The sequence below is a fragment of the Choloepus didactylus genome, chromosome 6, assembly GCF_015220235.1.
Source record: "Choloepus didactylus isolate mChoDid1 chromosome 6, mChoDid1.pri, whole genome shotgun sequence".
Taxonomy (NCBI): Eukaryota; Metazoa; Chordata; class Mammalia; order Pilosa; family Megalonychidae; genus Choloepus; species Choloepus didactylus.
The window spans coordinates 83,528,172-83,549,052 of NC_051312.1; the positions used below are offsets into that span (position 1 = coordinate 83,528,172).

Sequence of the window (20,881 nt, forward strand, 5' to 3'; positions counted from 1 at the left end):
CGAGGCGCCGTGCCCCGTGTGGGAACCAGTAACACAGAATGTTCATCTAGCTGTAGTAAAGGGCTTGCTTTCACAACTGCCGTGTGGTTCGAGTCGTGATTCATGACCAGGTTAGTTCGCGCAGTCTGCATCTCTCTCTCTCCTTCCCTGTTTCCCCTCGCCGGCCGGGAACCGGGGACCGAGCGGGGCAGCGCCGGACAATCATCCAACATTCTTGGGTTTGCATTAAAGACAATGAAGAATTTAAATGGCAAAAGAGCAGAGAATGAAACCTTACCAGATGGTCTGAAGAGGAAAATAAAGAAAAGTCAGAGTAAATGTTGGTTGATTTACGAAAGATTCCTGTCAGTAAAGTTTCTGGGTTTATCATTTATTGATCCTAGGCTATCTTCTCATGCATGACAATAGGATTAGTCCCAAAGACACAATATAATTTCCCTTTGCATTTAGTTTATTTTTCTTTAACAATTTGTAATATTTAATCATTTAAAATGTTAATATATTAATGATACAAGGTGAATACCCCAATATATGAAAAGAGAATACGGAAATGAGAAAAAAGTCCATCCCAGCACACTTCACACTTGCATAACTTTAAACTATTAGGTACAGCTCTTCCCTAATCTAAAATCTTCATAGTAGATACATATATATAATAGATCAGGGCTTAAGCACTTCGAAAATAAATCTTCAGGGCATAAATTCATGATGTGACTATGAAAGCCCCTCTAAGGTGGTTTCCTATTTACCCTCTCACAAAACAACACATTTAGCACAGTATCTGTTATACATTATGTGAAAATTAGTAATAATGGATACTATGTGCTTTGTTTCTATTTCTCATTTCTTGATCATTTTTTTCTCTCAAAATGATGCTTATAATCATATTTTTAAAAGAATATTCAAACAGAATATGAAGTGTTTTTCTAATTTTATGACTCATTTGAACCTGCCTCCATAATCATTGCAATCCCACAAATGCAATGTCACCTGAGTGCCTTTTGGACACAACTAAGTTCCTTCCTCTTGTTTCAAAATACAGTTCTAAAGCCTGGCCTTACTTTCCCTCATCCATCTGCACCACGATTGCGGCTCCTCCAGGGCTGGACACCAGGGCTGTCTTGCTCTGCCCTGGGGTGATGACCATCAGCTCGACAGCCAGGCCCTAGGGGTTCTCTGCTCTTCCTGTGCTCTGGCTCCTTATTTTAGCCATGTCTAGCTCTATTGACTGTTCCTGAAAAAAGTCTTCGCTTACCTTTTCCTTTAGAGTCTAGCTCTCTTAGGCCTCAGAAATCTCTGCAGCAACACCTCAGCATTTCCCTCACCTCCCTGGCTTGACCCCTAGGCTCTGACCTCTTGAGAGTCTAACAGGTCTGAGCCCATAGCTGAAGTCAAGATCTTTCCAAAGGTGGCCTTGGAGTCTCATGTCATGGGGCTCCAGCTGTCTGGTACTGACCTTTTACTATCTTCAGTTTATTTGAGAGACACTTTTTCAAAACATTTTTCCACTCTTAACTGATTCTTATCTCAGTTTATAGTGTGAAGACTGAAAGTTCTCAGGTTGCACATCCTGTACATCCAAAGAGGGCTTTGGCTTAGAATCCTTGCCTGAGAAACAGAAGAAAATGCCAAGCCACCCTCTCCAAATAATAAGGACTCACAAACATTTTCTCTTTTTTTCTCCAAGTCCATGGATTCTGCAAACTCTGACTCAGACACCTTCCTGGCATTCCAGCCCCAGCAGTGTAATTTGAGCTTGAATTGGGGCACTTGCCTACAATAAAGCAGTCAGCTACTCTCTGTGTTCTTATACCTCCCAGGCAGAATACTCATCGGACACATTTCCTCGCCTTCACCTCCAAGCAACGGTTTTCTTCTCTGGTATTCAGTAACTCATGAAGTCCCTAAATAACTTTCTTTTATCTGTTTTCTCACTCAGAAAATTTTGTTCTATTTACTTGTTCTAAAACTCAGCTTATCAAAGCACATGCACACACACACACAGAGAATATTGGACATACAATGGAGAAACAGTTTCCTTTACCCTATGCAAGGAAATTCTTCCAGGTTTTCTCATTTAGTTCTTCCAGCCACAAACAAAGTCAAGTTTTCTTCACTACTCAGAGAAATTCCAGGAAATAAGGTGGACCACCATTTTTTAGTATTGTCTTTCTCCTGCTCTGTGTTCTCTGTGTGTGGATTGAAATGTTCAGAAAACGTTAATGGTGGTTCTCTAGATTTGAAGTTAAAATAGACAGGTATACCCCAAGTATATATCCTTTTGCTTCCTTATCCTTCTCTTTCACTGCCCCATCTGTCATGTCTTTCATTTTCCTCAGTTCCTTTATGTCTTTTTTCTGTTAATTTTCTTCTGACTCTAAACTAATTCTGGGTTATTAACAATGATTCTTTACATTTTATGTTTTTTTTTTTTCTTTGTTTGTTCTAACACAATCTAATCACAGTAAGGCTGAAACTTAAAAGATAGAGACCAGGAGTGATAAAAAAGACTACTTCAAATGGCAGAGGCATGAATAAAATGATGTCATATACTCACTTCTTGCAAGCAATTCAAGGAGAAATGCTGAGGATGACAAGAAAACCATGTAACTACAGCCTCTCTAGCCTCTTGGGTGCCATCTCAAAACTATCTTCCACTGACCAACCTCTTTTAAAATTGTTGAAAAGTAGTGGAGCAGAACATTATGCTATATCATAAATTTCAAAACTGTTCACAAAGGGGATGACACCCCTCCTTTTTGTCCCTATTGCATAAATGCACATTGTGATTCTAAAGATTTTCCTCTGTAGCCTCATAGCTTGGCTCAGACTATGCTAAAAGTTACCCACTATTTGTTTTGTAATTAAAATTTTGAATGGGTCTGATAATTAACAAGATAATTGCATCCAGATAAGTGCTTAATTAACCATGCAAGCAGTAGCCCATTTCCCAATTGAGCCACTCTTCTTTCATATTCCTGTGCTTAAACTTTCCTCCTCTGTATGTCAACCTCTATTCTCCTTCTGTTTCTATTCCTGCAGCTTTCTCTCTCCCTCATTTCATTTAATTTACTGTCTAAACACCTTTAATTTGTCTTTCCTCTTGACTTGTTTTCTGCCTCCTGCTGCCCTTTCCTTCTATTTTGCCTTAACCTAAATTTTTGCCTTTCAGCATGTAATTCTCTTTCTATTATGTTGTTGATTTTTTCTCCACTCAGTCTGGCCTCCCTCTCCCCCTCTCTATCCAAATTTCTCCTCACCATTTTTTAATGCCTCTTTTTTTCTCATTTCTTTTTGTATTTATGTGTGTTATCTCTTGCTCTCTTTGGGCTTACCTCTCACCTGAGAAAAGCTTCCATCTGTATCTGGCAGTCAAATTTGTATTGATTGCAGATGCTACAGTTTTGATTTTTCATGGACCTCGGGCTTTGAAAATCTCTGACTCTTTGAGTAGGGCCTTGAATGCTGCCTCTTTCCCTATAAATACTCCTGATTTCTCCTGGGGCACAGAGTTAGGGGTTGGTGTCAGAGTCTACTGGATCCCCAGATATGAAACAGATGTAAATGCTCCCTAACCACAGCTGTGTCAAAAACATATGATCATCATCCTGGGAATTGTAGAAATTTGTCCCTACTTTCATCCCAACTCTCACAAATAATTTTCCATTCTCAAATGAGCACAAAAAAAGTGGACTCAAGATGGCTATTTTAATCCAGAGGAATACTGAAATTTCAGCTTTAATTAGGTACATTTGTATAGAGCCATGGTAATAAAATGCAATAATAGTTCCTTCTGTTATAAAGGCATTTGCTGCTTCTCGTAGAACAGGGTTGTTCATTATTCATGTGTTTAGTAACAATTTATTAACAACAATTTATTAAGCAACAACAGTATTCAAGTCACCATACTAAGTTTGGTCACCCAACACATTCTTTTCCTTAACTGATACCTTGACTATCCCACCTCTTTGTGTTTATTCATAATATTTAGAAACAGTTTATCCATTTCCATCAACATACATATTAGGACTTTTAGTGAGAATGCATTGAATTTATAGATCAGTTGAGGGTGAAAACTAATGTTTAGAATGCCAGGTGTTTCAATCCAAGAACATTGGTCATATTTATTTTTTCTCAAAATTGTTTTATAATTTTCCATGCAGAGATATTGCATTTCTTACAATAGATTTTTTTAAGTATTTGATATTAATTTACACTAATGGAAATCTCTTTTTTGTAAATATTTGCTGCTGATATATAATAATAAAATAAATTTTATTTTGATCTTTTTCTGGAAAAACTGAGAAACATACTTTTCCTAAGTAATGACAGTTTCTTTACCACTTCTTCCCAATGCTTATATATTATTTTATTAATTGTTTTATTGCACTAACACCTCTAATACAATGTTGGACAGGGGTGATGAAAGCGGCACTCTTGTCTAATTACAGATGTCACAGGTCAACTTCAATACTTCACCATTAAGTATGTTTGCTATAGGATGTTTGTAACTACCTTTATTAGAGAATGTGGTTTCCTTTTATTGCATATTTGCTAAAGATTTTTTCAAGATTAGATGTTGAATTTTGTAAAATTAATTTTGCATCCATTGAGGCAATTACTTGATTTCCCTTCATTACCCTGTTAATGTGATGAATTGTATGGATTGACTGCCAAAAGTTATATAAACCTTGCATTTCTGGAATAAATCCAAATTATACATGCTGCTTTATTTTCCCTTATTTATTGAAGGATTTGCTGTGTTAATATTTTATTTAGGAGTTTTGCATTTTTCTCATAAGTGAGAGTTCCTTGAAATTTTCCTTACTTGTATTTTCTTTTTCATGTTTTGTTATCAAGGTTATTTGGAGCTCAAATATGACTTAGGAAATATTCCCTTCTAGTTTTTTTCCCCTCTAGAAGATTTTATATATATTTGGCATGATTACTTTATTAAAAATCCATCTACATGTGGATTTTAATTATCAGTTTGATAGTTGATAGAGAGTACAATTCATGTTTTCTCTTTTATCATGTTTGGAATTATTTGTGGAGAAATTTTTAATTATAGATTACGTATTTCAACATTTATAGGACTATTTGGATTTTCTCTTTCTTCCTTTATTTTGTAACTTATGCCTATCTAGGAATGCATATTTTTAGATATACATTTTGATATTTAATGGATAAAAATGATCATAAATATACTTCCATGATTTTTCAATGTCTGGAGGAGTGATATCTTTTTCATTACTGATGCTGGCTATATATGCTTTCTCAATTTTATACTTAGTCTCACAGCAGATCAGTAATTTTACTGGTGTTTCAAATAATCAACTTTCAGAAGTTGGGTTCTCCAAAAGCAGATATTAAGGCTGAGATTGGGATGAAAGATATTTATTAGGAACCAACACCTGTGAAAGAAAGTGGGTGAAAGCAATATTAGGCAAAGGGTGGACTGAGCTGCAATGTAGACCTGACAAAGTCTTGGCCAACCCACTGGGGCTCTCTGCTGCAGTGCTCATAAGAGAGTTCCTGTGTCAGGTGGAAAATGCTGGCTATTTACACCCCTGCCCCATGCATTTACATCATGTGGGATGCCCTGGAAAGAGTTTGACCTCAGGGACACTCTGAAGCTGTGACAGAACTTGGAGGGGCAGACAGTATATTCTTGCCCATACCATACATATCATACCCCATAACTCAGAGGCCTTTCACCCATTTCACTAGCTTCTCTCTCAACTACTTTCCTCTAGTTGCTCTTGGGGAACTCAATTATCATTTTATTGAAAGTAGTTTAGATCTTCAGAAACCACTCCCAAATATTCTTTGCATTTTCAAAGAATGTTATGTTCCAGCTAAATATATTAACTACATTCTCTTTAATAAGGAAAATAAAATGGTATCAGTATCTTTCCTTTATGAGATCTTCCTTTTAGCCTTTTAGATGACTTCTTTTTGTCTCCTTTTTTATACCCCACCTTAGTACAATCTTTCCTAATCTGTTTTGCAACAGTGTAGCAATGTACTAGCCTTATTTCCCTAAGCAGAATGTCTTGCTCTTATGTTACTACTCTCTATCTGATTACGTGCATCTTCTCTACCAATTCCAAATTCTCCATCCAAAATGTCTTCCTCAAAACACAGGCAGAGGTAGGTGGATTGAATAGTATAAATTTTTTTCTAATAGCTGAATAACAGTATCAATAATACCAAAACATTGTGCTGCCAAACGCTGATTAAAGTATTTTACATATATTATATCATTTAGCCCTATGACAGTATGTAAAATAATTGCAATTATTTAACAAATGTGGAAACTGAATCATAAAGAGTTTAAAAAGCTTGCCCAAAGTCTCGTACCCACTAACTGGATAAGCTGCCAAATGCCCTAGTTGATCTCTTTAACTGTAGTCTTAAATACATTATAAATGATAACAGTTCTTAATTTCTACCTATGTAGTAACACGCTAAATGGCTATTCCTAATCTTATTTTATCTTACCTTGAAGTTAAATTTAGATTTCCCATGGTCCTCTCTTTTAGAGTTCCTTACTCTACTGTTATTCCCTCTTGCCCTTATTACAGTGATTGTCATACCAAATTGTGAGGACAATATATTACTTCCAAAAATCACATTTATTATGACCCCCAAATTTTCACAGTTTGACTCAGCTGCCCTAACTACATACCCTTTTTTAGGCCTTAGTTCTAGGAGTCCCCAAAGCTGCTTTAGTGCCTGAAGTTATTTAACCCTCCAGTGAAGCCATTGAAAGGCTTCAGTTGAATGATTCAACTTGAGTCCTCTTTACCAGGATTAGGACATTTCAGATGAACATCTTTCTCCCTGTTGGGGACAAAAGATAACAGTGAGTAAATTCCAAGTGGAATTTCCTGCCCAGATCCCTTCCCTTGCAGGAGGCACAGACCATACAGCTGCTGGATTCTTCTGGTATCATCAGCACTGAGGTGGAAGGTCCTGGGGTCCTGATACTCATAGGTGGGGTACATTATGGAGTTCTGGTTTCTAGAGTGGTATAGGCCCAAAGAATGACCCAGCTCATGAGTAGCAACCAGGAAGAGATTAATGCCTGAAAGGTTACAGATAAAAGGAAAAATTAATTACTAACAAAAGAGAAAGCATGTGTGAGAAAGAAAAGAGAAAAAATGAGGGAAAAGGGAAGGAGGAAAGAACAAGTGATAGAGGGCAAGAAAAAGATAGAGGGGGAAACGTGTACATGTGGGAAACAGAATGGCAAAATGTACACACATAAACTGGGAGTAAAAAAGAGTTACAGTGAGAACTGAAAAACTGATGAATAGAAGCAGAAAGATGAAGAGAAAAGCACTCATTGTAGAAGTACTTTCATTCAGAAATGACCTCATCTACCTCTATTCATACAGGAGAACCAAATCCTCAGCAAATTTCTCACTTCTCCCTGACCTCTCCGAATTCTTCCCCCTTTACTGCATCCATGCCCAACTGGAAACCATCAGTCCCAACCTCCAAGCCCCCAGAGAGTTCTTGAACTCCTGTCAGGTGAGATCTTTACCCCGATATGAAGTAGACCAATGTTCTTCCTTGTCAAAGTGGACGACTCCTGGAGTTTCAGAATTTGGAAAAAAGGCATGGGCTAAGACACCACCTGGCCCATCAAACGGCCAACCATCTCCGTGTGCTGTGGAGGAAAGATAGCTGTGGTCACGAGGTGGGAGGGGACACAGGGGCAAGGATGGTCTATTGCAAGCCTCAGGGCCTCAGGGTGCTGTGCTGTGGAGTAGGGGAGAGGCTTAGTCACAGCCTGTGGAGAAGAATAGTGTGGGACCAAAACTCTAGCTGCTACTCATCTTCTTTGGTAACAGAATAGAGGGACATATGGCAGAGACCAATGAAGTTTACATGTTAGAGACAAAAATCCCTTCCCCTAATGGAGGGGAATGAAGGAAAGGAAATTTAAACTCTGCAGGTTTTTAAAAATAACCACAGGACACCCCCTCTTCTACCTACTGCTTCCCTGAAATGAAAATGTGTTTCCTGTGTTGCAGACTGATTAATTCTTCCCATTAGGGCTTTGCTTTATTATTTTTAAATTTTAATTTTTTTCAGGAGCTGGACAATGTGGGTTGGGTTGCCCTTGACATGGAACATACCCCCTTACCCCCATCAGTATCTTACCCAAGGCCCAGAATGAAATCTTGATGTCGGCCTCTTGACCCTCCACTTGCTGGAAGACCAAGGGGGTCACACTGCTCCAGACGGAAACTGCATCATGTATGATGTCTTCCACCGTGGATGGTTCATGCGATATGGGTGATTGATAATGCTGAGAGAAGAAATCCTTGAGAAAAATAGCTCAGAGGTGTGGGAAATATCCTTACTCTACAAATGAGTGACTGCACTTTGGAGAAAATCCCTTAATATTTTGTGGCCTCCTTTTCTTCATCTATAAAATTGAGTAAGTCTCAAGCTAACTGAATCAAAACCCCAAGAAATAACACCTGCGGAATACTGATTTCTATGACTATTTGAATATGAATACAAGCACCCTACATTATTCTTACATAAATTAAAGTCTGAGAATTAACAGCCCTACAGGGTGATTGTGAAAATCAAGTGTGGGGGGGTCTACATGAGTTCAATTGAAATGTATAACATTTCTATCATTTAAAAGTGTTACTTTGGATGTCTCCAATACACATAAAAGCCCCCAAAGAAAAGTAATCTAGATAGGGAGTAAGGTTTCAAAATTATATCCTACACATATATACACACAACCTAGGGGAAAAGTAGATTATTTAACTTAGGGAAGAATAGTGGGTTTATGGCAGATTGCTATTTATAGAGGAATATATGCAGATTAAGAGCATTTGTCTGTTTTTTACTGCTACCATGGACAAGAGAGACAGGAAAAAAAATGCAACCTGTACCAATAAGGATAGAGGTTAGGCTTTTCTTCCTAAACCGATGATTTGAGGGAGCCGGAATGAGAACTGTTGGAGTCGCCTTCTCTGAGGTAGATTTTGGGCTTTGGAGAGACTGGCAGGGAAAACAGAAGACAGTAGGGCTGCCCCCAGGAGGACATTGCATCCTTTGGAGTAACCAACTCACCCATCCCTCCCAAGCTCTAAAACCAAGCACCTGTAGGTCAAAGTGTGCTTATTCCATCTGGGCCTTCCTGGGGCGACCGAGTAGTCAGCCACATCGCGAACCCCGCAGCGGGGCCGGCGCAGCACGTCGAGCGTCTGCTTGTCCAGGGAGCCCGTCACGTCCAGAAGGAAGAGCTGCTGCAGGAACCGTATCTGCTCCCCCTCCGTAAGGAGTGGCAGCTCCTTCTTGGTGAGGAAAAAGTGATGGAAGTAGTCCTGGAGTGAGAGATCGGGAGGGCATGAGTATTTAAAAGACAGTGAAGGTAGACCCATCATGGCAGTAATCCAGGGCAAAGCCTCCTTCAGGGACCAGGAAGTCGTATTTCAGGGATGACTTGGCCTTAAAACCTCCTTTTCTCAGTCAGATAATGGCAACCTGTCCTTATTCTCCATGGATGACAATATGAAACACGGGTGACAGAATAAAAATGACTTAGATAACCTGGTTACTAGATGGGCATTGCCAGAGGAGATGGCTCCTGTATTTCCAGACAATGGAAGTTCTCTCAGTCAGGACAGAATCTGTGATCTTACGACATAGAATTTGGCTAGTTCCATACTGCCCAACCCATTTGCATTAAAATACCTTTAAAGTTTCCATTCATCACCCACTCCTTGTCTCCACCAACTTCTGAGGAAAATGTGACCTTGTGTTACAATCACGTTTTCTTTATGTTTGAACCCCAGCTAGACTGGAAGTACTCTGAGGGCAATGCCATGTCTAATACAGCTTGGTCTAACCCACATTTCTTATGATAGTGCTTGTTGCAAACCACCAATAGATTTACATTTTGTATAAATCTGTAATTAAATACATGGTTGAATTTGTCACTCAAGGTCCCCTGCAGTTTTATTTTTTAGAATTTAACAAAGAAAATGGCATACCTCCTGTTAAAACTGGAATATTTTCTTTGATTAGACAAAGTAATTATGGAACTCAAATGTTTCTCTTTTTGCTCTCTCAGGAAGCTCTGAAAGTGCGATATGTAATCACAATAAACCTACTAAATTTTTGAAATATAGACATGTTCTTTTTATGGCAGTAGCTTTCTAAGTAAAGAGAAAATCTTTTATAATTGTGCCTTTATTTGAAAGTTGACCCTAGTCTGTCTTTCTTTTTTTTGTTTTTTAGGTTCAGGCTAGGCCATATAGAAAGAAACTCTATCTTCCAATTTTAACCAAAATATAGTTTTGTGTCAGAATTCTTTAAATTACAGGACCCTGTTTGTAGAGCAATCATTTATTGATTCATTGATCCAAGCACTTTTTCCCACCCCTACCCTCATTCCAGCCTTAAGGAAAGTAGAGCAACCAAGCCACAATCACTGAACGACATTTACTATAATCATCCTCCTGCCCCCACATACCACTGGCTATCCAGTTGACCCTTCCTTATTCCTTAATCTATTGGAGTTTGCAGTGTTGCATTGCCCAGACAGGGCCACTGGTTATTTCACCAAGTTCATACCCATCACCATTCAAAAGAGTTCCATTTACACAGAATAAAATAAAAATAGGACTCTCTGGAACAGCTTTGGCAAGGAAAGTTTGCATCTCTCAAAGATATGAACAATGTAACAGAACAACCAAAAGCCCAAAATCTTCCCAGAACTTGGGCAAATCTTCCCTGTTCCGGCTGAGGTTATGGAACAGCCTCAATGTGCCTATTGCAGTGGGTTGAGCCTTAGGGTGCTTTGACTGGACTTGGATCTGATTTGGTTTCACAGACTGACTTGGCTGTATAGACTCAAGCCCTGGTTCTGGTACAAGGAGGGAGGACCCAGAATGGTTTATCACTGGATGCCTCTAGCTCTACTTGTAAATCCCCTCAGTTTGGTGTTGGTACACAAATTCTGGAAGGAGAGGACTGAGAATTTACCATTTCACACTGGGCCGCTTCAGTGTGAAGCATTTACAAAAGCCAGGAGTCTGGAATTTGTGACCCCTCCAGATGGAGAGAGACACAAAAGTTAAATAATGCGTCTGCCTGTCTAATACAAAACTTCAGCCACCCAGAACAAGACGGTGGGTTTCTAACTCAATAATACATCATGTTGTACTCTATTATTTGCATGTAAGTTCTACATTCTTATACCTTTATTTTATTATCAGCTAAATTGGGCAGTGGGAGGAAATGATTTACTGTCTCTTTCTGGATTAAGTATTAGCAGGAATTTGGACCAAATCCCTGAATAATTATAAAAGACATGGCTGAAACCAGTGATAAAGATTCTTGGGTGTCTTCACTGCTTAGGTTTTGTACAACATTCAGTGTTTCTTGAGAAATGGAAAGGGTGTTGTGAACAGTTTGGGAGATTTCTCAGTCACTAAGAACACATTTGCCCATTTGAATCACCCTCTGACCTCTTACAGCCTAAAAGAATCACACATCCGGATACCCACGTGCTCACCCTGTGTCATAGCGAGGGGTAAGAGTGTGGGAGATGAGTGCTAGGATGGACTTTTTCCCCAAGTGCAGTAGGCACAGTGCCTAGGGCTTACAGTACTTTCAGAGCCCACAGAAATATTTTAATTTCTTTTAAAATTAAAAGAAAATAATGAACTTTTGACTGAAGAAAATATTTTAATATGTAATAGTGATGCATTTGTCTTTATGTATGAATTCGTATTTATATCTTAATCTTCATATATAAAGAGAATATGATCATATATATGCAAAGATCAAAGATCTTTCATAGGGCAGACTGGTGAGCTGTATGTTTTAGTTACTCCTCCAGGAAAGTAGGTAGAAAGCCAGGAACTGCGTGGACTGGACACCACAGAGCAATCTGACTTTGGGCATACTTCATACAACACTCATGAAAACGTGGAACTGCTGAGATCAACAAAATCTGTAAGTTCTTGCGGCCAGGGGACCCGCGCCCCTCCCTGCCAGGCTCAGTCCTGGGGGAGGAGGGGCTGTCAGCTCCGGGAAGGAGAAGGGAGAACTGAAGTGGCAGCCCTTATCGGAAACTCATTCTACTGATTCAAACTCCAACCATGGATAGACTGAGACCAGACACCAGAGAATCTGAGAGCAGCCAGCCCAGCAGAGAGGAGACAGGCATAGAAAAAAAACAACACGAAAAACTCCAAAATAAAAGCGGAGGATTTTTGGAGTTCTGGTGAACATAGAAAGGGGAAGGGCCCTGAGGCGCATATGTAAATCCCGAAGAAAAGCTGATCTCTCTGCCCTGTGGACCTTTCCTTAATGGCCCTGGTTGCTTTGTCTCTTAGCATTTCAATAACCCATTAGATCTCTGATGAGGGCCTGTTTTTTGTTGTTGTTGTTTTTTTTTTTTTTTTTTTTTTTTAATCCTTTTTTCTTTTTCTAAAACAACTACTCTAAGAAGCCCAATACAGAAAGCTTCAAAGACTTGCTATTTGGGCAGGTCAAGTCAAGAGCAGAACTAGGAGAGCTCTGAGACAAAACGCAATAATCCAGTGTCTGAGAAAATTCACTATTCACCACAACTTCCCAAGAAAAGGGGGGTGTCCACTCACAGCCATCATCCTGGTGGACAGGAAAGACTCCTGCCCATTGCCAGCCCCATAGCCCAGAACTGCCCCAGACAACCCAGTGTGACGGAAGTGCTTCAAATAACAGGCACACACCACAAAACTGGGCGTGGACATTAGCCTTCCCTGCAACCTCAGCTGATTGTCCCAGAGTTGGGAAGGTAGAGCAGTGTGAATTAACAAAGCCCCATTCAGCCATCATTTCAGCAAACTGGGAGCCTCCCTACACAGCCCAGCAGCCCAGAACTGCCCTGGGGGGACGGCACTCACCTGTGACATAGCACAGTCATCCCTCAACAGAGGACCCGGGGTGCACGGCCTGGAAGAGGGGCCCACTTGCAAGTCTCAGGAGCCATACGCCAATACCAAGGACTTGTGGGTCAGTGGCAGAGACAAACTGTGGCAGGACTGAACTGAAGGATTAGACTATTGCAGCAGCTTTAAAACTCTAGGATCACCAGGGAGATTTTATTGTTAGAGCCACCCCCCCCCGACTGCCCAGAAACACGCCCCATATACAGGGCAGGCAACACCAACTACACACGCAAGCTTGGTACACCAATTGGACCCCACAAGACTCACTCCCCCACTCACCAAAAAGGCTAAGCAGGGGAGAACTGGCTTGTGGAGAACAGGTGGCTCGTGGACGCCACCTGCTGGTTAGTTAGAGAAAGTGTACTCCACGAAGCTGTAGATCTGATAAATTAGAGATAAGGACTTCAATTGGTCTACAAATCCTAAAAGAACCCTATCAAGTTCAGCAAATGCCATGAGGCCAAAAACAACAGAAAATTATAAAGCATATGAAAAAACCAGACGATATGGATAACCCAAGCCCAAGCACCCAAATCAAAAGACCAGAAGAGACACAGCACCTAGAGCAGCTACTCAAAGAACTAAAGATGAACAATGAGACCATAGTACGGGAGATAAAGGAAATCAAGAAGACCCTAGAAGAGCATAAAGAAGACATTGCAAGACTAAATAAAAAAATGGATGATCTTATGGAAATTAAAGAAACTGTTGACCAAATTAAAAAGATTCTGGACACTCATAGTACAAGACTAGAGGAAGTTGAACAACGAATCAGTGACCTCGAAGATGACAGAATGGAAAATGAAAGCATAAAAGAAAGACTGGGGAAAAAAATTGAAAAAATCGAAATGGACCTCAGGGATATGATAGATAATATGAAACGTCCAAATATAAGACTCATTGGTGTCCCAGAAGGGGAAGAAAAGGGTAAAGGGCTAGGAAGAGTATTCAAAGAAATTGTTGGGGAAAACTTCCCAAATCTTCTAAACAACATAAATACACAAATCATAAATGCTCAGCGAACTCCCAATAGAATAAATCCAAATAAACCCACTCCGAGACATATACTGATCACACTATCAAACACAGAAGAGAAGGAGCAAGTTCTGAAAGCAGCAAGAGAAAAGCAATTCACCACATACAAAGGAAACAGCATAAGACTAAGTAGTGACTACTCAGCAGCCACCATGGAGGCAAGAAGGCAGTGGCACGATATATTTAAAATTCTGAGTGAGAAAAATTTCCAGCCAAGAATACTTTATCCAGCAAAGCTCTCCTTCAAATTTGAGGGAGAGCTTAAATTTTTCACAGACAAACAAATGCTGAGAGAATTTGCTAACAAGAGACCTGCCCTACTGGAGATACTAAAGGGAGCCCTACAGACAGAGAAACAAAGACAGGACAGAGAGACTTGGAGAAAGGTTCAGTACTAAAGAGATACGGTATGGGTACAATAAAGGATATTAATAGACAGAGGGGAAAAATATGACAAACATAAACCAAAGGATAAGATGGCTGATTCAAGAAATGTCTTCACGGTTATAACGTTGAATGTAAATGGATTAAACTCCCCAATTAAAAGATATAGATTCTCAGAATGGATCAAAAAAAATGAACCATCAATATGTTGCATACAAGAGACTCATCTTAGACACAGGGACACAAAGAAACTGAAAGTGAAAGGATGGAAAAAAATATTTCATGCAAGCTACACCCAAAAGAAAGCAGGTGTAGCAATATTAATCTCAGATAAAATAGACTTCAAATGCAGGGATGTTTTGAGAGACAAAGAAGGCCACTACGTACTAATAAAAGGGGCAATTCAGCAAGAAGAAATAACAATCGTAAATGTCTATGCACCCAACCAAGATGCCACAAAATACATGAGAGAAACACTGGCAAAACTAAAGGAAGCAATTGATGCTTCCACAATAATTGTGGGAGACGTCAACACATCACTCTCTCCTATAGATAGATCAACCAGACAGAAGACCAATAAGGAAATTGAAAACCTAAACAATCTGATAAATGAATAAGATTTAACAGACATATACAGGACATTACATCCCAAATCACCAGGATACACATACTTTTCTAGTGCTCATGGAACTTTCTCCAGAATAGATCATATGCTGGGACATAAAACAAGCCTCAACAAATTTAAAAAGATTGAAATTATTCAAAGCACATTCTCTGACCACAATGGAATACAATTAGAAGTCAATAACCATCAGAGACTTAGAAAATTCACAAATACCTGGAGGTTAAACAACACACTCCTAAACAATCAGTGGGTTAAAGAAGAAATAGCAAGAGAAATTGCTAAATATACAGAGACGAATGAAAATGAGAACACAACATACCAAAACCTATGGGATGCAGCAAAAGCAGTGCTAAGGGGGAAATTTATAGCACTAAACGCATATATTAAAAAGGAAGAAAGAGCCAAAATCAAAGAACTAATGGATCAACTGAAGAAGCTAGAAAATGAACAGCAAACCAATCCTAAACCAAGTACAAGAAAAGAAATAAGAAGGATTAAAGCAGAAATAAATGACATAGAGAACAAAAAAACAATAGAGAGGATAAATATCACCAAAAGTTGGTTCTTTGAGAAGATCAACAAGATTGACAAGCCCCTAGCTAGACTGACAAAATCAAAAAGAGAGAAGACCCATATAAACAAAATAATGAATGAAAAAGGTGACATAACTGCAGATCCTGAAGAAATTAAAAAAATTATAAGAGGATACTATGAACAACTGTATGGCAACAAACTGGATAATGTAGAGGAAATGGACAATTTCCTGGAAACATATGAACAACCTAGACTGACCAGAGAAGAAATAGAAGACCACAACCAACCCATCACAAGCAAAGAGATCCAATCAGTCATCAAAAATCTTCCCACAAATAAATGCCCAGGGCCAGATGGCTTCACAGGGGAATTCTACCAAACTTTCCAGAAAGAACTGACACCAATCTTACTCAAACTCTTTCAAAACATTGTTGAAAATGGAACACTACCTAACTCATTTTATGAAGCTAACATCAATCTAATACCAAAACCAGGCAAAGATGCTACAAAAAAGGAAAACTACCGGCCAATCTCCCTAATGAATATAGATGCAAAAATCCTCAACAAAATACTTGCAAATCGAATCCAAAGACACATTGAAAAAATCATACACCATGACCAAGTGGGGTTTATTCCAGGCATGCAAGGATGGTTCAACATAAGAAAATCAATCAATGTATTACAACACATTAACAATTCAAAAGGGAAAAATCAATTGATCATCTCAATAGATGCTGAAAAAGCATTTGACAAAATCCAACATCCGTTTTTGATAAAAACACTTCAAAAGGTAGGAATTGAAGGAAACTTCCTCAACATGATAAAGAGCATATATGAAAAACCCACAGCCAGCATAGTACTCAATGGAGAGAGACTGAAAGCCTTCCCTCTAAGATCAGGAACAAGACAAGGATGCCCGCTATCACCACTGTTATTCAACATTGTGCTGGAAGTGCTAGCCAGGGCAATCCGGCAAGACAAAGAAATAAAAGGCATCCAAATTGGAAAAGAAGAAGTAAAACTGTCATTGTTTGCAGATGATATGATCTTATATCTAGAAAACCCTGAGAAATCGACGATACAGCTACTAGAGCTAATAAACAAATTTAGCAAAGTAGCGGGATACAAGGTTAATGCACATAAGTCAGTAATGTTTCTATATGCTAGAAATGAATAAACTGAAGAGACACTCAAGAAAAAGATACCATTTTCAATAGCAACTAAAAAAATCAAGTACCTAGGAATCAACTTAACCAAAGATGTAAAAGACCTATACAAAGAAAACTACATAACTCTATTAAAGAAATAGAAGGGGACCTTAAAAGATGGAAAAATATTCCATGTTCATGGATAGGAAGACTAAATGTCATTAAGATGTCAATTCTACCCAAACTCATCTACAGATTCAATGCAATCCCAATCAAAATTCCAACAACCTACTTTGCAGACTTGGAAAAGCTAGTTATCAAATTTATTTGGAAAGGGAAGATGCCTCGAATTGCTAAAGACACTCTAAAAAAGAAAAATGAAGTGGGAGGACTTACACTCCCTGACTTTGAAGCTTATTATAAAGCCACAGTTGCCAAAACAGCATGGTACTGGCACAAAGATAGACATATAGATCAATGGAATCGAATTGAGAATTCGGAGATAGACCCTCAGATCTGTGGCCGACTGATCTTTGATAAGGCCCCCAAAGTCACTGAACTGAGTCATAATGGTCTTTTCAACAAATGGGGCTGGGAGAGTTGGATATCCATATCCAAAAGAATGAAAGAGGACCCCTACCTCACACCCTACACAAAAATTAACTCAAAATGGACCAAAGATCTCAATATAAAAGAAAGTACCATAAAACTCCTAGAAGATAATGTAGGAAAACATCTTCAAGACCTTGTATTAGGAGGCCACTTCCTAGACTTTACACCCAAAGCACAAGCAACAAAAGAGAAAATAGATAAATGGGAACTCCTCAAGCTTAGAAGTTTCTGCACCTCAAAGGAATTTCTCAAAAAAGTAAAGAGGCAGCCAACTCAATGGGAAAAAATTTTTGGAAACCATGTATCTGACAAAAGACTGATATCTTGCATATATAAAGAAATCCTACAACTCAATGACAATAGTACAGTCGGCCCAATTATAAAATGGGCAAAAGATATGAAAAGACAGTTCTCTGAAGAGGAAATACAAATGGCCAAGAAACACATGAAAAAATGTTCAGCTTCACTAGCTATTAGAGAGATGCAAATTAAGACCACAATGAGATACCATCTAACACCGGTTAGAATGGCTGCCATTAAACAAACAGGAAACTACAAATGCTGGGGGGGATGTGAAGAAATTGGAACTCTTATTCACTGTTGGTGGGACTGTATAATGGTTCAGCCACTCTGGAAGTCAGTCTGGCAGTTCCTTAGAAAACTAGATATAGAGCTACCATTCGATCCAGCGATTGCACTTCTCGGTATATACCCGGAAGATCGGAAAGCAGTGACACGAACAGATATCTGCACGCCAATGTTCATAGCAGCATTATTCACAATTGCCAAGAGATGGAAACAACCCAAATGTCCTTCAACAGATGAGTGGATAAAGAAAATGTGGTATATACACACGATGGAATACTACACGGCAGTAAGAAGGAACGATCTCGTGAAACATATGACAACATGGATGAACCTTTAAGACATAATGCTGAGCGAAATAAGCCAGGCACAAAAAGAGAAATATTGTATGCTACCACTAATGTGAACTTTGAAAAATGTAAAACAAATGGTTTATAAAGTAAAATGTAGGGTAACTAGCAGTAGAGAGCAATTAAGGAAGGGGGAACAATAATCCAAGAAGAACAGATAAGCTATTTAACGTTCTGGGGATGCCCAGAAATGACTACGGTCTGTTAATTTCTGATGGATATAGTAGGAACAAGTTCACAGAAATGTTGCTATATTATGTAACTTTCTTGGGGTAAAGTAGGAACATGTTGGAAGTTAAGCAGTTATCTTAGGTTAGTTGTCTTTTTCTTACTCCCTTGTTATGGTCTCTTTAAAATGTTCTTTTATTGTATGTTTGTTTTCTTTTTAACTTTTTTTCATACAGTTGATTTAAAAAAGAAGGGAAAGTTAAAAAAAAAAAAAGAAAAACAAGGAAAAAAAAAAGATGCAGTGCCCCCTTGAGGAGCCTGTGGAGAATGCAGGGGTATTTGCCTACCCCACCTCCATGGTTGCTAACATGACCACAGACATAGGGGACTGGTGGTTTGATGGGTTGAGCCCTCTACCATAAGTTTTACCCTTGGGAAGACGGTTGCTGCAAAGGAGAGGCTAGGCCTCCCTATGGTTGGGCCTAAGAGTCTCCTCCCGAATGCCTCTTTGTTGCTCAGATGTGGCCCTCTCTCTCTAGCTAAGCCAACTTGAAAGGTGAAATCACTGCCCTCCCCCCTACGTGGGATCAGACACCCAGGGGAGTGAATCTCCCTGGCAACATGGAATATGACTCCCGGGGAGGAATGTAGACCTGGCATCGTGGGACGGAGAACATCTTCTTCACCAAAAGGGGGATGTGAAAGGAAATGAAATAAGCTTCAGTGGCAGAGAGAATCCAAAAGGAGCCGAGAGGTCACTCTGGTGGGCACTCTTACGCACACTTTAGACAACCCTTTTTAGGTTCTAAAGAATTGGGGTAGCTGGTGGTGGATACCTGAAACTATCAAACTACAACCCAGAACCCATGAATCTCGAAGACAGTTGTATAAAAATGTAGCTTATGAGGGGTGACAAGGGGACTGGGAAAGCCATAAGGACCACACTCCACTTTGTCTAGTTTATGGATGGATGAGTAGAAAAATAGGGGAAGGAAACAAACAGACAAAGGTACCCAGTGTTCTTTTTTACTTCAATTGCTCTTTTTCACTCTAATTATTATTCTTGTTATTCTTGTGTGTGTGCTAATGAAGGTGTCAGGGATTGTTCTGGGTGATGAATGTACAACTATGTAATGGTACTGTGAACAATCGAATGTACGATTTGTTTTGTATGACTGCGTGGTATATGAATATATCTCAATAAAATGAAGATTAAAAAAAAAAAAAAAAAAAAAAGACATAATGCTGAGCAAAATAAGCCAGGCACAAAAAGAGAGATATTGTATGTTACCACTAATGTGAATTCTGTGAAAAATGTACAATGTTTTATACTGTAGAGTGTAGGGGACCTAGAGATACCAATTAGTGGAGGGGGAATGATAATCTAATAAGAACAGATAAACTATGGAGGGTAATCTCAATGTTATGGGAATGCTCAGGAATGATTATGGTTTGTCAACTTTCTTGGATATAGTAAGATCATGTTGGAAGCAATAGAGTTATTTTAGGTTTTTTTTTTTTTTTTTCTCTTATTCCTTTGTTTTCTTAGGGGTTGTTAATTTTCTTGGAGTATGGTAGGACCATGTTGGAAGCAATGTAGTTATTTTAGATTATTTGTTTTTCTTACTCCTCTGTTTGGACATGGTTTATTAATTTTCTTGGGGTATGGTAGGAACATATTGGAAGGAAAGTAGTTATTTTAGGTTATTTGTTTTCCTTAATCCATTGCTTTGTTTGAAATGTTGTGGGGTTTTTTTGGTTGTTGTTTGCCTGTTTGTTTTTAATTTTTTGATAAACAAAGTTAAAAAATTGAAAAAAAATCAGTAGAAAAATGGGAGTAAAAACTAAATGACAAATAGGGTGGGATGGGGGGATGGTTTGGGTATTCTCTTTTCACTTTTATTTTTTATTCTTATTCTGATTCTTTCTGATGTAAGGAAAATGTTCAGAAATAGATTGTGGTGATGAACGCATAACTATATGATCATACTGTGAACAGTTGATTGTATACCATGGATGACTGTATGGTTTGTGAATATATTTCAATAAAACTGAATTTAAAAAAAAAAAAAAGATCTTTCATAAAGATAAATATGTCCATCATATGGAGAGGCTCACAAAAGTCATAATGTGATAAAATGGCCCTGAAGAGTGCACCTACCTTAACAAAGTCCCATCCTTTAAGGTCTGTAGCAGGAAGCACAGGGAGGGCCAGGCACCAGGGCAGGAGGAGAATAGCTTGTAAGACAGCAGGCAGCATGGCAGACAGTCACTCCTCCCTTACCTGAATCCATGCACCCAGCACAGATCCCAGGGTCTTTATAGCCCATGCCAGTGATGCCCAGTGACTCATGCTGCTGGGTTGTCCCCTCTCCCTGGAGCAGCAAATTGTCCGTGCCAAGTTGGACACAGAGTGGTCAGCATGCCAGGGTGATGAGAGCATTTGCAGTATTTATTTCC

The 20,881-nt window shown here is 39.0% G+C and overlaps 1 protein-coding gene across 1 annotated transcript; it reads right to left on the reverse strand.

Annotated features, from left to right (window-relative positions):
- Window positions 1-6,717: 6,717 nt before the first annotated feature.
- Window positions 6,718-20,681, reverse strand: LOC119538314 (matrix metalloproteinase-26-like). Its single transcript, XM_037841188.1, has 6 exons — window positions 20,583-20,681; window positions 9,132-9,362; window positions 8,176-8,323; window positions 7,553-7,678; window positions 6,929-7,090; window positions 6,718-6,846 (listed from the first exon to the last, which is right to left on the reverse strand). The coding sequence occupies exons 1-6, from the start codon at window positions 20,679-20,681 to the stop codon at window positions 6,827-6,829; spliced, it is 786 nt and encodes a 261-aa protein (XP_037697116.1). The 3' UTR covers window positions 6,718-6,826.
- Window positions 20,682-20,881: the final 200 nt, after the last annotated feature.

What these genes read in the sequence shown, in the direction of transcription:
- LOC119538314 (XM_037841188.1), bottom strand. Translation starts at nt 20,681, where the DNA reads ATGCTGCCTGCTGTCTTACAAGCTATTCTCCTCCTGCCCTGGTGCCTG. An exon ending in AAGGATGGGACTTTGTTAAG is followed by an intron (nt 9,363 to 20,582) that starts GTAGGTGCACTC and finishes CTCTCACTCCAG; the next exon opens with GACTACTTCCATCACTTTTT. An exon ending in TTGGTCTACTTCATATCGGG is followed by an intron (nt 7,091 to 7,552) that starts GTAAAGATCTCA and finishes GTAACCTTTCAG; the next exon opens with GCATTAATCTCTTCCTGGTT.